The 17,477-nt window shown below is 33.9% G+C and overlaps 2 protein-coding genes across 2 annotated transcripts; both read left to right on the top strand.

Annotated features, from left to right (window-relative positions):
• Nucleotides 1-10,474: 10,474 nt before the first annotated feature.
• LOC124531181 (E3 ubiquitin-protein ligase PPP1R11-like) lies at nucleotides 10,475-15,669 on the top strand. The gene is made up of 4 exons (XM_047105667.1): nucleotides 10,475-10,742; nucleotides 13,547-13,667; nucleotides 14,204-14,346; nucleotides 15,274-15,669. The coding sequence occupies exons 1-4, from the start codon at nucleotides 10,656-10,658 to the stop codon at nucleotides 15,358-15,360; spliced, it is 438 nt and encodes a 145-aa protein (XP_046961623.1). The 5' UTR covers nucleotides 10,475-10,655; the 3' UTR covers nucleotides 15,361-15,669.
• On the top strand, nucleotides 10,770-12,906 carry LOC124531180 (succinate--hydroxymethylglutarate CoA-transferase). The gene is made up of 3 exons (XM_047105666.1): nucleotides 10,770-11,210; nucleotides 11,458-11,635; nucleotides 11,870-12,906. Exons 1-3 carry the CDS (start codon nucleotides 10,874-10,876, stop codon nucleotides 12,648-12,650), a joined length of 1,296 nt encoding a protein of 431 aa, XP_046961622.1. The 5' UTR covers nucleotides 10,770-10,873; the 3' UTR covers nucleotides 12,651-12,906.
• Nucleotides 15,670-17,477: the final 1,808 nt, after the last annotated feature.

Here is a 17,477-nt window from a genome sequence, read left to right as displayed (position 1 = left end):
GAGTACAATGTAATCTGTGCGCAATGTAAATCTCGAATGCAATAAGCAATAAAATCTTAATACTTTCTATCAATAAAGTAGGTATAACTAAATAAAAAGTTACCTATATTTTGTAATAAATCATTGTATGATTAAAAGGAAAAAACATATATTACTTACAACATAAAATCTCAATCAGGTGGTTTTCAACCGACTTCAAAAAGGAGGTTATCAATTCGTCTGTATTTTATCTAATACTTATAAATAAACATATTAATATGAAAACAAATTGTAGCAAAAATGCCTACTTTTTTCGCATATTATGAAAGTTGCATTACTAATAGCTAATAAAAGTACTGATTCATTCGTTATTACTAAAATATATATATCTATAAATATAACGCAGTTTGAGTCATCAAAAATGTTTAAATCCTAACCTATACCACTTTTGAGGACTAAATATGTATTTGATTACAATTTAATTATTCCTAAACTATAACCTTTTTGTGTGTTTTAAAATGTAAAATTTATTTGGTTCCTCGAAATAGTGGAGTATCGTTTAGAGCAGTAGTTTCTAAACTTATTTTTTTCGTGGACCACTTTCATAATTTTATTGGTTTCGGTGGATTCCCTGCTGCTACATATCTACCACATTCTTAAAGTCGCCAAAAAATAAAAAATTGTGTCGCTTCTGAGTTCTGTCTCTATATTCCGATAGATAAAATAAAAACGAGAAATAGTACATTTTCTAACACTTTACTTATTAAAAGAAAAATTAATAAGGTAACATAACTATGCTTACATTTTTGCTCTTTACTATTAAAAGCAGATAAATTTTCGTGGATCATGTCTTGCGTGGACCCGTGGAGGTCGTGGTTTAGAGTAATTATTAAAAATGATGACTATGCCAGAAGGACCACCTGATGTTAAGTGGTATCCAGCGCCTATAGATACTGTCGCTGTTAGAATCATTAACCATCTTTACTTCGCCATATTATGTCCTTTGTGCCTTAAGTTACCCTGGCTCACTCACCTTTCAAACCGAAACACAACAATAACAAGTAGGTAGGTATTGCTTCTTGGCGGCAAATTCTAATCAAAAAAGCGTTATTGCGTCATTTACGGATTATCTTTTTCGCTATAAATATTGATCGCTGTAAAACTGTATACAAACGTTCTATTTGCGTGAATTCGCTGAAGTTTTTATTACTTGTTCACCTATTCTTTATTGTTTCTTTACCAGTATCAATTGTTTTATGTTTTCGATATTGAACTTGTTTGAATTGTGTATTTTTAAAAATCATCACTAAAAGAACAGAAGCAACGTTTTTGGACGACATATCACCTTAACAGCTAATTTAAGGAAAAATGGAAGGCCAAAGATCATCTGTCGGAGAGAGATTACCACGGCCCTCGGATATCTGCAACACCAAAAGGCTTACAGGTGCGTTGACAGCCTTTAAGATATTACACTCTTTTACGGAAGGTTTCAAAGTTGCATCGGTCCAGAAAGAAAAATAAAATATCCTTAAATGAACAATGGAGACAAAAGTGGTGTCCCAATAACTATAAGCATACTGTCGTAAACTGTATCCTTTGTCATTTACACTTTTTGATGCCAATTTGTAGGCTTGGATGATCCTTTCTTTCAAAAACATACCCTAAATCGGCAATGAAGGTAAATTAATGTTTAAAACTCGGATCAAATTAAATTAAACCGTTTTCGATTTTCGAATAACATCATATTTATACTATACTTTATAATCTATACAGCACGGTAATTTTTTTTTTTCAAATTGCAAAACTAGACTAAAGCATTTCGGTTTTTACTTACTCCAAAATAATGTCATCGACATATTTTTCGTGACCCAAATAAAATAAATGTATTTGCATTAACACACATTTTAAGAATGTCTATCCTGTTGTTGTATGCCAACTACAATATGCACGTAAAAATAACGTCGATGAAAAGCCAAACAGTACCAGAAACATCGTTAGTTAATAGAAGTTAATCAGTGTCAGCCTTGCGTCATAAAACTTATACTGATTTTCTTTTTCATCAATTAATCTATCATTGTACAATACATACGAATATGAGCTAATTTTGGGCAAGTGCGTAATGTTGCTTATTAAAAAAATAATATTATTTAAACAATTTATTTAGTTCGACGTACTTCGTTGGCTGTCTACAAGCTTTCATTGACTGCAAGAATAAAACGAAATGTAAAGATTACAAAAATATTAATAATTAGTATCAATATAAGCTGTATCTCGCATAATGGTTTTTTTCTATAGTCTGTGGGTGTGTCGTGGGCAGAAAAGAGCTCTTTATTATCTTATTCCACATGAAGAAAACTTATTTTTTCTAGACTTCCTTGCATAACTGTCTCTGAGACAAGCTCGCCTGTCCATCGAATGATCGATACTCAATCGGATCTCTCAATCGGATCGATCGGTACTCAAACCCAGGGGTTTTTTTGCTACATAACTAAGAGTCAGTTTTAATGAATGCTTCAACAAATTATTTCATTATTCCTTTTAATTATTTTTTTCAAAAAATTTGGTAAGAGAAACATATACATATTAAAACAAATAGAGAATACAATTTTGTATGGAGTGGGGGTAAAATTATATCTCACTTCAGGGAATCGTCGAAAACTATCCTTAAGTTTGTCCTGACAGATCACTTTTTTTTTAAACCATTGGTCACATCACAAGACATATCGATCTACATTAGCAAAAAATAAATCATAATAAACTATCAAATACAATAACACGAAAAATGTTAATATGAAGACGCTTCTAAAGTACATGTAGTATAAATGACGCAACAAAAAGTTTTTATTGCAGGTTTGTGTTACCCTTATATTGTATACTCCTAGACAAAAATCTAGAAGACATAACTCAAAAGATAAACCAGACTGTAGGTATATGTATATTATTTTTAAACGCTAATAAAGTCAGGTAGATATACATACATCCGATATAATGGTGGAATGGTTATCGTCAACATGTGAATATTTAACAGACGTTGCCGTAAATAATAGTCGTAGGTTAAAAGTATTATGAAATATAGGCGCTTTTGTGAATTTCTGGACGTCGACAGCAAAGAGCGGTCATCAATCGTAGTTTCCTGGACCATTGCACTCAGTACACTCGGTTGTATTTTTAAATTCTAAGTAGATTCAAACGATACCAGTCTGGAATTATTCCAATAAACTCTTTCTGGCTCGGAACATTTTTATATTTTACGAGTACGTAGTTGTTACGATGGTTTGAATACTGCGGAGACAATATGTGCGGTTTTCTTTTATACTAGTTTTCGACTGCAATTTACTTCTCGTGTGTGTCTCAAGGATGCTATGCTAATGCTATGATAAAACCATGACGATAACTAACTATTTTCGCATTTATAATATCAGTTAGGTAATGTACCAACATTGCATATATAATTCAGTAGTTGATTGGTATCAACCACTCAACTCAACCACTGAATTATATATCAACATCAGGCTGTAAATGGAACACTACTGGGCTAAGACCTCCTGTCTCTAAAGTAGACACATGCAGGTTTCCCCACATGTTTTTCTTCACCACTGAGCACAAAATGAATGATAAACTCAAATTAAGCACATGTATAGTGATGCTTGCCTGAGTTTTAAACCGCAATCATCGCATTTTCTAACCACAGGGCCATCTCGCCTCTTATTTTATAATATTTTGTTAATTGGTACAATAGAATTTTTTATAATTTTTTTTTAAATAATCTCTATCGCTACGCTAACCTCAGTAACATCCGCCCGTCTTGGAACAATGCGTCATGCGTTAGCGCACCTCATGCGTTTATTTCATGTCTTGTAATATCTATTAATCTCTCGATAACAACGACTTTTTAATTCTGTTCAATTTTATTTATCGTACGCGATGAATAGAGTAGATTAATACATATAGTATTTCGATGGAATGAAATGAAAATTCTTTAAATAAAGATAATATTGAAACAGCTGTGAGTGCCCGAACTTTATGGATTAGTAGTACAAGTAGTAAACAGTAATAAAATTATGCAACAAGAAAATACTTCACAAAGATTAAAGAAAACTTGGATATCATCATAATTCATAGTTCTTCTTCGTAACGTTGTCTTTGTTTACTTATCTCATCCATAACATCAAAGAAATGTTCATCCGCTGTTCAAAGGCTTCCTGGGAAGAGTTTAGCAAACCCTGGGTTAATACTTAGAATTATTACGTTCCAGTTTTAAGGGCCTGTGAATCAATTTAACTACAAGATTTAGACACAAGGTATATACATTTTAGTTACGAAGTTTCATAGGACACAGGTGATGAAAGAAATAGTTAATTGATATTAATATTTCTTACAGTGTGTACGGGTAGTTGTGACCTAATGAAACAATCAATTTGCTATTTCCAAAAATATCTACCAAGCTGATCTTTTATGATATAATCCGGTGGTGCTTATATTTTTCAGTAAAATTTGTATCCAATGAAACACGTGAAATATTTTTCATTATTATGGAACACCATAATTTGATCCTATTAAATGGACCATCACGATTTATCATTTTTCACAAAGATGTAATCTTTAGATATGTGACTTCTTATTCAAATATTTTCAGTGTCGTCGAGCGTTGTTTATGTCTTTTCGGAAGTCGTTATTACATAAATAAAAAATGTGAAACTAAATATGTTATCAAGTCCTCAATGTTTATGAGTTATTATTTTGAGGCCATAAAATATGATATTTATACAACGACGACCTGCGTGGTCGAGTAGTGTTTACATCGGTTTTCTCGGGCACGCCACTCCGAGGTCCCGAGTTGGATTTCCGGCCGAGTCGATGTAGAAAATATTCATTAGTTTTCCACGTTGTCTTGTGTCTGGGTGTTGGTGGTACCGTCTTTACTTCTGATTTTCCATAACAAGTGCTTTTGCTACTTAGATTGGGATCAGAGTAATGTATGTGATGTTGTCTCATATTTATTTCCTTTTTTAAAATTAGGCTTTGAAAATACATGATGTATGTACATGTGTATATAAAGACAAGATGTAATAAGTGAAAACTTAACGCTTTGCATTAATAAATGTTTCAGAGACGGTGTATTCCCAGATAGCTTAAAGGTGGCTAAGGTTATCCCAATTTATAAAGCTGGCTCGAGGACTGACCCTGGGAACTATCGTCCTATATCGGTTTTGCCCGTTCTATCAAAAGTATTTGAGCAGGTTTTGTACACGCGTATATATAATTATCTCACTGGAATAAATTTTCTTTATAAAGGTCAGTATGGGTTTCGTGCTAAATCAAATACTCTTGCAGCTACAATTGATTTAATTTCTAAAATAAAAATTAATATATAAAGGATAGCTTTAGGTATATTTATTGACTTGAAAAAGGCGTTTGATACCGTCTCACATAAGATCTTGCTTCATAAATTGCAAAAAATAGGTGTATCTGGATCAGCTTTTAGCGTCCTTAAGTCATACTTAACGAACAGACAGCATAGTAAAAATCGAAAATTTCAAAAGCAGTTCATATAATATCAATTGCGGTATACCTCAGGGGTCAATTCTAGGCCCTCTATTATTCTTAATCTACATTAACGATATTGGTAATTTAGGATTACACGGAGAAGTGTCATTATACGCAGATGACACATGTCTGTTCTTTTTTGGAGAGATACATGAGATAATATCTAACGCACAAGCAGATTTAAATATACTAAATGAATGGTTCCAATGCAATTTGCTAAGTATAAATGTTACGAAAACCTCCTATATGCTTTTTACTGCTAAAAATAAAAAGATCCCTAATTATGAATTCCTAACCATAAATAATACTAAACTTAAAAAATCTGAAACAGAAAAGTATCTTGGTTTACTCTTAGATTCCAAACTATCATGGCAACCTCATTTAGATTATTTGCAAACTAAAATAACATCACTGACTGGAGCTTTACGCAGGTGTGTCCGATGTATTCCATATAAAGTTCGAACTATTATTTATAACTCATTGGCTAAACCCTCACTTGAATATTTAATAGAAGTATGGGGATCTGCACACAAAACTAATTTAAAAGATTTACAAATATCACAAAACAAACTATTAAAAACACTACACCAACTGGACTACCGCTTTCCAACCAAAGAACTTTACAAGAAAACTAATACACTATCTATAGCACAATTATACAAATACAAAACATGCATACTTATAAGAAAAATTCTCTCAGGATCTATACACACACAAACTACTTTTAAGACTAAATCACACAAATACTATACACGAAATATACATAAATTACAAATACCTAAGTCTAGAACTAAACATTATGGTAACAAAACTATACAATTTGAAGGAGCGCTAATGTACAATAATCTACCGAAAGAAATATTTAACGAAAAATATTTTTTGAAATTTAAAACTAAATTAAAAACATACTGTCAAACTTTATAATTATGTTTGAATGTTTGTATAAATAAGGTCACCATTAACTATATATATGTTTATTATTATGTTACTAGTTTAAGTTTCCTATGTAAGTGAACTTTGTTCTTAATGGGAAATAAATCATCTCTAAATCTAAGATGGGTCACAAGGGTCCTATTTCAGAGGATGATGAAATGTGCAGCTAAAATTTATTATATGTACTAGGCAGGAAATATGTATTATATACACATGCATTTGTATTTAACTCACATAAGTTTTTATTTCAAATGTAGGAAAAGAATAATTATTTAATTTCTTACGGAGTACCGCAACGAAATAGCATATCAATTTTAGTGGCATGGATCTGAACCGCTTACGTGATGATGCGGCTAAGATTGACTGATCAGTGGTGTTTAGCACGTCTGCGTCTCCTTGGCTGACCGCTGATATCAAGTTGTTACAAGACCTAAAAAATAAAGCTCGAGCAAAGTACAAACGAGATCCGACTTCAAGTAACAGGGAGATTTATAAAAAAATTCGGAATCGCTGCAACAAAGCATGTAGAGATGCACAACGACGCCATATTCACAAATCTGTCACTGAGGAAGAAGATTCCGCTAAAGTGTGGAAATTCCTTAAGTCTTTGGGAGTTGGCAAGGTTAAACAGAACCTTAATCTAAGCACGTTCGACCTTAACGAACTCAATAAATATTTCATCTCATCATCTACTATTGATATTACTACAAAATCTAATAAAGCTGAAAGAAAACTAAGAGAGTTTTCTTTCAGCCATAAATACTCCTATGACATATTCCCCTTTTAATTTCTCTCAATTATCTGAATGTGATGTTAAGAAGAACTTACTTGCTGTCAATTCTAATGCAGTGGGCTGTGACTGCCTCAGTCGTAACATGATCGTTCCCATTTGTGATCTTATTATTCCTATTTTAACCCACATTTTTAATCATTCCTTCTCATCCGGTACTTTTCCCTCCTGTTGGAAAGACGCCCAAATTATTCCTCTCCCTAAGAAGTCTAATCCATTAGCCTTTACTGATCTTCGTCCTATTTCAATTCTTCCTTTCCTGTCCAAAGTACTGGAGCGTCTTGTCCATCAACAATTATCCTTGTTCCTTTCATCGAATAATCTCCTAAATCCACTCCAATCCGGCTTCCGCAAGGGTCATAGTACGACCACTGCTCTTGTTAAAATTTCAGATGACATTAGACTTGCAATGGATAATCAAAGGCTTACGGTGTTAACATTGCTTGACTTTAGCAATGCCTTTAACACAGTGGACATTGATATTCTCTTGGCCATCCTACGTTCTCTTAACATATCTCCATCAGTAATTGATTGGTTTCGTAGTTACTTGTACGGGCGCCGGCAGCGGTTGCGTGTCCAGGATTCATATTCAAACTGGTCTTACGTAACTGCTGGCGTCCCACAAGGTGGCGTGTTGTCTCCCCTCCTGTTTTCTATTTTTATCAATTCAATAAGTCAACATATCTCTTCTCTCTACCACTTGTATGCAGACGATCCCCAAATTTACTCCCACACAAAACTAACTGACTTACCAACGGCCATAACAAATTTAAAAAATTACTTGCAAGGCATTTACAAATGGAGTATCTCCTTTGGTTTAAATATCAACCCATCAAAAAGTCAAGTTATAATAATTGGAAGTCCCAAAATGGTCTGTCGTATAGATTGGTCACTTGTTCCACCAGTTAGATTTAACAACACGACTATTAATTTTAGCGATAAGGTAAAAAACCTTGGCGTCGTCTTTGACCGGTATCTCTCTTGGTCGCCGCAGGTAGGCGAGCTTAGTAGGAAAATATTTGCAGCCATGGGCTCTCTTCGCCGGCTGCAGTATTTTCTTCCATTGCCTACTAAAATTGCATTGGCACAAACTCTCCTATTACCCATTCTTGACTATGCTGATACTTGCTTTCTCGATCTTAAAGAGGAACAATTAAATAAACTTGAGCGCCTTCAAAATCTTTGCATTCGGTTCATATTTGGTCTTCGCAAATATGACCACATCTCCGAACTTCGTAATAAGCTCAAGTGGCTTCCAATTCGCTTTCGCAGGAATACGCATATCCTTTCCTTACTTTACTGTGTACTTTTTCATCCTGGCACACCTTTTTACCTTAGAGAGCGCTTTGAGTTCCTCTGTGATACCCACGAACGTTCCCTCCGATCCAACAATACCCTTACCTTAAAAACCCCCTCTCACTCATCTTCCTTCTATTCCAATTCCTTCACAGTAAAAGCAGTACGCCTTTGGAACTCCCTTCCTATTAGCATTAGAAAAGCGCAATCCCACACTTGTTTCAAAAAATACCTAAAAGAACATTACTTGTCGCTTAATACGTCATAACTTATTTTACACTTTTGTTAATATGTATGTATATGTATATGTATATGTATATGTATATGTATATGTATATGTATATGTACATGTATATGTATGTACGTGTATGTGTATGTATATGCATGTGTATGTATGTATATATTTCATTTATATCTATTATTATATATTTATATATTTTTTCCATATTGATATATATTGATTCGTATGTAATATATTTTAGTCAATTAATTTATAACTTTTGTACGCCTCCAAACCGCTTCCATTTATTTTTTCAGTCCTATGCCCAAAGGTTGTCTGGAAGAAATTGCTACCGTAGCGATAAGACCGCCTTTGTACATCTACTCAACATGTTACCCATTTGCCTTGTTTTTTATTATTGGTGTACAATAAAGAGTATTTATTATTATTATTATTATCATTCTTAGTCGGTATCCAACCAATGTACCAAGTGAGTTCTGATGGAATAATAGATACTTGGGTAAAAATTTCTATATCAAAAACTTCATATATATGTTGTCCAAAATAGATAGCGGCCTCCTCCATACTCTTAGGACTTACCTCTTCTTATTAGGGAAACTGGTGACCCGCATTCTTGCCCAATATAGGTCTATAAACATTTTTTAAACTTAGTTGATGTTGAAAATTTTCTTCTGATCGATAGCTTGCTCGTCAGCTAATCTCAAGGGAAGCTAGAAAAATATTAATGTGCACAAATGTGTGCGCAAACACACCATTTTTAATCGAGTTCAAAGAAGAATTATTTTTTTAGAATTTTACCTCAGTGCTCCATCCTATAATAACCGATTTGGACTTTTTTGGAAGAATAAATTTGCTGCCGTTTAAAAAAAATAGATGTTTGTTTTGTTAAAATTCCATATTAATTTACTCAAATCGTTCAATGTGCCGATTATGTCTCACTCCGAGAGAGAGAGCCTTATCAGCTTAGAAACAGTTGCAGCTCTAGTCCCGGGCTGTGAATGTTTTGTAAATACAATTACAATTCGCTTTTGATTGGACGGCGTGGGATTCGCACGTGTTAATTCATAATCCATAGTCATTTTAAGTTTAACTACAACTAGATTATTGATACTGTAGTTAATGTATCATATATCTTAACGACGAAACAAACCAAATAATTGTTACATAAACAGTTAAATTTGTGTCGAAATAGACTACCATACAAAATTGTATATTAGAATGCATTAATAGCTATTTCGATAATATTGCAATAGTAATACTTGACCTATTTTAGAATCAGTATACGGTAGACCTATGTAATACGTACCTTTATATTTATCCACTCTGTTTAATTGCTTATGTTACAGCCAGATGGCGCTGATTAATTTAATATTTCTCGTTTTGAATCGCGTAAGTTAGGAACAATTCAATAAAGAAACTAAAAATGTAATAATGGACCCCGTGCCGCATGACATAATATACTGAAAAAACATCAATTAATTTAGAAATTATAATAATAGTAAGGACAATTATATACAGGTATATAATTTTATCTGTTTTCAATAAAAAAAATTAAGAAGACAAATATTTTTTAGATTTGAAACATCGATTGTAGGTTTGTATTTTAATAGGTAATGTTAAAGTTAATCCTCCGTTAAATGCGACTTTAACATTTTATACATCTGTATGCACATGTCACTGTCAACTTGACGTTGTTGACATTTATTAACAAGACAAATTCTTCACGCGAAGAATTTTTCATATAACTGCTAATAGGGCTGTTTATGATAAGACTTAACTAAATTACGTCATTAATAACTGAGAGCGTCACTGTTTCTTATCTAATTAGGTGTATAATGTGATATTATTTTACAAAATAAGTGCTGTTTGATGGGCGAACGACCGAGAACTTTACGAACCGAAGACATGGCTACGACCAGTACAGCGGTGACGACGGTGCCGCCACAGACACAGGAGGTACACAATAGGAATACGTTATCACCAGTATTAAGTTTATTTATACGACCAAAGACTTACTACGTTCATACGTTAAGATAAACGTACTTACTTTCGTCGCTAACGAACGTGTTGTTAAACATTTTTTTACGATGAGAGTTGTAGAAAGAGTAATTTTTAAGTGTTTTAAAGTTTCGAAATATGTTGTGACACCTAAGCAATGTATTTTAAATGCTAAATATTCAACAAAATGCGATGGATTACTAAGCGATATTAACGTCCTAGATTTAACCAGAGTCGTTGCGGGACCTTTTTGTACTATGACCCTAGGCGATTTAGGCGCAAACGTTATTAAAGTTGAGAGTCTAGATGGTGATGAGGCCAGAAAATGGGGTCCCCCTTTTATTGAAGGTTCTAAGGATTCATATTACTTTATGGCTATAAATAGGAATAAAAAAAGTATTTGCATTGATTTAAAGACTCTAGAAGGTAAGTCATGTTTTGTATTCTACAAACATAACATAATGTTGTTTATTTTATTGTATTGTAAAATTGTAAATGTAGTTTTCATTCAGACATACTCCAAATGTTTTTATGGTTACTTTATTTGATAGCATTATATATTTTAATAGAAAAGTCATGTGATATGTAATTTAATAAAACTCTATCATCAAATCTAGATTAAATGCATTGAAATGAATTATTTAAACAGTTTTGTATCCATACTGACTTTCAGGTAAGCAGGTTGTGTATGATCTAGCCAGAAAATGTGATGTAGTTGTGGAAAATTTTCTCCCCGGGAAACTGGATAAGCTCGGAGTTGGCTATGAAAAATTAAGCGCCATTAATCCAAAGTTAATATACTGTGCAATCACAGGGTTTGGTCCTGTTGGACCTTATTCTAAGAAACCAGGGTAAGGTATTATCTATAGAGATTTTTAAATTATATTTATATCTGTTAATTTAAATTTTCTCAAGCTGATTGCAATATTCACAATTCTAAATGGTTATTAACTGTTACCATTGTTAAAGTGGATATTGTGTAATATTCTGTTTATTATTATCTACATGTTAATATTAAACTAGATTTAAGTTTTAGAGTAGTAACAGTTCTTATTTATACAAAGAGTTGTCAAAATTCATTTCAGCTATGATGTTGTTATATCAGCAATGGGGGGCATGTTGAACGCAACGGGAGAAAAGAATGGCAATCCAGTTAAACCAGGAGTCGCTATTACTGATGTAACAACAGGACTTCATGCTTTTGGGGCAATCATGACCGCCTTATACTATAGAAACAAGACTGGTCGAGGCCAAAAAATTGACTGTGATCTTCTATCTACTCAAATATCAAGTATGATCAACGTCGCTAATATATACTTGAACTGCGGTATTGAGGGACAGAGATGGGGCACAGCACATGCTAACCTAGTCCCCTACCAAGCATTCAAAACCAAAGACGGTTTCATTGTTATCGGTACAGGATCGAACGCACAGTTCATTGATTTTTGCAAATTAATCAACCGAGAAGACTTGATCGCCGATGAGCGTTTCAAAGATAACGCGTCAAGAGTCAAACATCGTGACGAAATCGTGCAGATTATTAGCGAGATAATTGTCACGAAGACCAAGAAAGAATGGTCCTCAATATTCAAAAATGCCACGTTCCCGAACGGTCCCGTGAATAACATGGGTGATGTGTTTAGCGATGACCACGTCAAAGAAATAGGCTTGGTCAAGGAATTGCCGCATAAAGTAGCAGGGACCATCAAAATGGTTGGCCCCCCTACTCTGTACTCAGAAGGGGGGAATATGGCCAGAACGGCACCGCCCACATTGGGTCAGCATACACGAGACGTTCTATCCGATTTCTTGGGTTATCATAATGCGAAAATCGAAGGATTATTTGAAAATAAGATTGTTCTGTAAAATTATGAAACTTTTAAATGGAATACGATGTATTGTTAAGTAAATACTGACGTTTTTATCAGTTTATATACATAAGATGAAGTGTTTCTCTTAATTTATCTCAAGATAAACGTTTTTATCGGAAAATTAAATAGATTTTTTTATATAAACATCCATATCTTTTGATTATATTTCTCCATGTTGGTATTTTGTAAATATACTGTTTATTGAAATGTTATATAAACATCATTGCTATTAAATGATTTTGATATGTTTAGATTTTGTTTTATTTTTTCGAATATTAAATATACTAAATACTTAGTTTTCCGGAGTATTTCCTTATTTGAACTTCATCCTTATTTTGGACCAAATTTTATCGAACCATCCAGTGGTTTAGACGTGACAATATGAGAGGTACTTTCGCAATTATAATATTATTATAGATTATTTGCTAAATCACATTCGTAATATTTGTATTGTTGCCACTGACTAGCTCATCACGAGATCTTCTTGCGATAGGTCCGATTGGCTTGTAATTAAGCATAGTTCGGATATGACCAGAAAGAAATCGGGTGCCAACTTACGTGCTTTCCAAGTTTCGGCCATGTGCACTTACTGTACGCACGTACTGGGGACGTGCACTTAACTTCACTCACTCGACTTCTATATTCGGGCTTACACTGAACATATCGCGGCAGGTAAACCTAAAAAAATCAGAGCTCGAGCTCGGACTGGTAAAGGTAACCAATGAAAGTTGAACCCAGAAACTTATATCCGGCCTTATATCTGATAAACCAATGAGTAGTATACACAAAGATCTATTGTAAGTTATAACTTCATTGCCCTTTGGGTTTCTTGGTATAAATATGCGAAATGTATTTATTTAGGGATAAAATTTTCATGGTTGGTGTCCGCAGGAGCCAGTGGAGCGCGTGGCGGTGATCACGCTCCGGCCGACGAGGAACCAACAGCGGAAGAAGGTCGTCTGGACCGACGACACCATCGACAATGAGAATATGAACAAGAAGAAATCCAAATGTAAGTTTATAGCTGTAGCCTTGTATTATATATCCTCACACTTATCTTATCCTATCCTATAATAAGTCATTATGACGACCTCCGTGGTCGAGTGGTGTGTACACCGGTTTTCATGGGTACACCAGTCTGAGGTCCCGGGTTCGATTCCCGGCCGAGTCGATGTAGATTACCATTAGTTTTCTATGTTGTCTTGGATCTGGGTGTTTGTGGTACCGTCGTCACTTCTGATTTTTATAACACAAGTGCTTAAGCTACTTACATTGGGATCAGAGTAATGTATGTGATGTTGTCTCGCATTTATTTATTTATTTTAATATATCATATCATCATCCTCCTGCCCTTATCCCTTATATATTTTATTTGGGGACGGCGCAGCATGTCTTTTCCTTCCATACCTCTCTGTCTGACGTCATCTCATTAGTAACATTATTTCTAATCATATCGTCATCACACAATCCATCCATCGTTCATCTCTCTCGACCGTATTTGTGAGGAGTTTTAATCTTTTATTATAAAAACTTTTGTAACATTTTTAGGTTGTTGTATATACGAGAAGCCGCATCGCTTCGACGAGTCGGACTCCGAAGACAGCGATGACGAATGTGAGCACTGCTTCGGGCACGTCGAGCGAAAGCACAAGAAGCACCACACAGGCACAGTTACAACGACCGAAATACAGGTACCTAACCAGCCTACCATTCGATTACATTCCTTTACCTATTTCTTGTTCAATTAAACAAGCTATTAAATCTTATTTTGATTAATAATACACCCTAGTAGTGCACTGTGCAAGCCCGTCTGGGTAGGTACCACCCACTCACCAGTTATTCTACCGCCAAATAACAGTACTCAGTATTGTTGTGTTCCGGTTTGAAGGGTGAGTGAGCCAGTGTAATTACAGGCACAAGGGACATAGCATCTTAGTTCCCAAGGTTGGTGGCACATTGACGATGTAAGGAATAGTTAATATTTCTTACAGCGTCATTGTCTATGGGTGATGGTGACCACTTACCATCAGGTGGCCCATATGCTCGTCCGCCAACCTATTCCATAAAAACAAAAACAAAAAAAAAACAAAAACCTACTTTGAGAGCCCATAATAATTCCATAAAAAAATTAAAGCCTCATTTATATTTTTCTTAATTCGATTATGTACAGTCGATGTAAAAAGAGGTTCGTCATCTTATCATCTATTTTCGTATGCTCCGTATGAGTGATAATCTGCTTTACCAATCGAGAATGACATTGCGTTATCTGTTTAGATTCAAAAGGTACTAAGAGTTTAAGACTTGATAAAGCAATGAATTTGAAAACTGACGAAGGTTTTCTTATTCTAACTGTACATAATTCAAATCAAACATTATATATTATACGGAAGCTATATTATATGTAACACAAAATTATATATTAAGAAGTTTTCCATATATCTATTTTTCCTGATAAATTGAACTCCGGAGCCTTTAAGAGTAGAGTGAACAGGTTTCTTTTGGATGGGCGTGTACCACCTTCGTCTTCATCTACACTTTCCATCAGGTGAGATGGAAGACAAACGCCTATTCCATATAAATATGTAAAATATATATATATATATATATATATCTTTCAGGAGACTGTGGAGCAAACAGCATCGATAACGCTAAAGCCGAGCGAGCCTGCGCCCGCGCCGCCCGACCGGCCGCCGGCGAGCAGCTAAAATACTTGCGAACGTACTAATATTATATTGATAATGATAATGCATACTACGAACGGTTATTTAATGAAAATATATATTTATTATATTCATGAAATTGTTAATGCATTAATTACTGGAATCTTTATAAATATTAATATCAGCCATTTATTAAAGGAGGAAGCGCTGTATTGACAGAAACTGACAGAGGATTCCCGTTAATAGTTTTTCCCATTATAATGTACAGTCGGGGTAAGAAATGGTTCGTCACCTTAAGATCTATTTTCGTGTGCTCAGTATGAGCGATAATCTGCTTTGACGATCGAGAATGACATATTGCGTCGCAATGATTCGATATTTAGATTCAAAAGGTACTAAGAGTTTAAGACTTGATAAAGGAATGAATTTGAAAACTGACGAAGGTTTTCTTACTCTGACTGTACTTCGCATTTATTGATATATCTCATTAACTAATTAAAATAAAGACCTAGTAACCCAGTAGATTAAACGTTTTGAAAGTATTCTTTGGTTGTGAGAATTTAAAGGAATTGATATTATATAAAAAACTTAATTTTCATTATTATGTTAACAATACTTTAATTTAGCGTTTAAAATATTTTTAATAAGTATTCAAATGTTGATAGATGTCGTTAAAGCAGTTTACTTAAAAATGCTCTTTTGATTATTTTAATCAAAAAAAATTTAATTTTTCGCGAGGCAACCCCATTTGTAAACTTTAAGTGAACGGAAATTATTTAAACAATCAAGTGCCCACTTTGCTTGCGGTTAGTGCGTCCTTAGGTGGAGGTTGAGAAGTACTATTCCTTTCAAGTACTTTCCTTGAGCAACCTGGACCCCAAATGATTACGGCACGTCGACTTAGGCCTTGATTGGCAGAGGGGAAAGAAAGCGGTTTGCGTCCTACCAAACTTAAAATGTCTGCTACACTACAACCTATTCCAATAACGAAAAAAGATAAACAAATCTTTGATTTTCGTATTTCTTGCGATATCGAACTCGGCTATAGTTTGCACTACTAAGGGTTTATGATTATTATATCTTCATTTATAATACAATATTATAGCACGTAACCACTTATTTCCACTTTATTTTTTCTGCCAAATTTTCCTATAACAGTTTCTGCGACGTTCAAGACGCCATTTTATCGCAAATCCATAGTGAATACCATAGATGAATCAAGCTCGCGACCAATGACAACGCGTCAATTTGCTGTTGTTTATTTTCCCTATTTTGGTTGGGATAGTGTACATTCGTACAGCGTTAAATTCATGGCGTGTCTGTGCCATTTATTTAACAACCATTTGTATTTTCAAAGTTCATCTCGTTAATGATGTTACTATATTTTGTAAATTTTACAAAAAATATATATGTATATTATTAGGTAATTTTTAAATGGCAACTTATATAACAGTTTAGTAATGTTATAGTCACAACTTAGATGTCGCATCGGCAATTTCAATAAAACCGATTACTGCCGATTTATACAACCAACAGAAATAGCTTTCTATCGCGCCATTCAACGCTATTCGTCGCTAAAAATTCTCGCTTGTAAATCGACGTGTCAAATTGACGAATGTATTAGGACATATGATATTACAAGCTATTACGTTTGTGTAAAGATCATATTCACATAAGAAATATATATTGATAATTTGGGATAGCGTACTTAACTCCCATGATCGGTCTTACGAATTTTGCCCATGCTACATCTAAGTTGTGTCGTACTATACTTATGTATTGTTATTGGAAGTTTAAAAGTTAATCATTCATAAATATCAAGGATTCTACTCAATGATTACAGCGTTAGATTGTCTAGATGAATAATATACGGCAAGGCCTTTGTTATCATGTACTGATGTTCCAAGTTTTATAGTATTTCGGTCCCTAATAGTTAAACATACTTAATTATTTTTAAGTTCAAATAATAAATAAATATATGAAAATACGTCTTATTGTTTTTTTTATATCCTTTTGTATTCTAAACTCGTTTAAAATGTAATCGAATACAAATAATTCTATTATAGCAGTTCTTCACGTGACCTCGTGTGTAACAATAACATTTGGTGCAAATATTAAAGTTGCTCATCCACACACGGACCTAACCCTCACGTAACTATAAC

This window comes from Vanessa cardui, chromosome 7 (genome assembly GCF_905220365.1).
Source record: "Vanessa cardui chromosome 7, ilVanCard2.1, whole genome shotgun sequence".
NCBI lineage: Eukaryota > Metazoa > Arthropoda > Insecta > Lepidoptera > Nymphalidae > Vanessa > Vanessa cardui.
The sequence above is the reverse complement of the archived record's forward strand: the minus strand, read 5'-3'. Positions and strand labels throughout refer to the sequence as shown.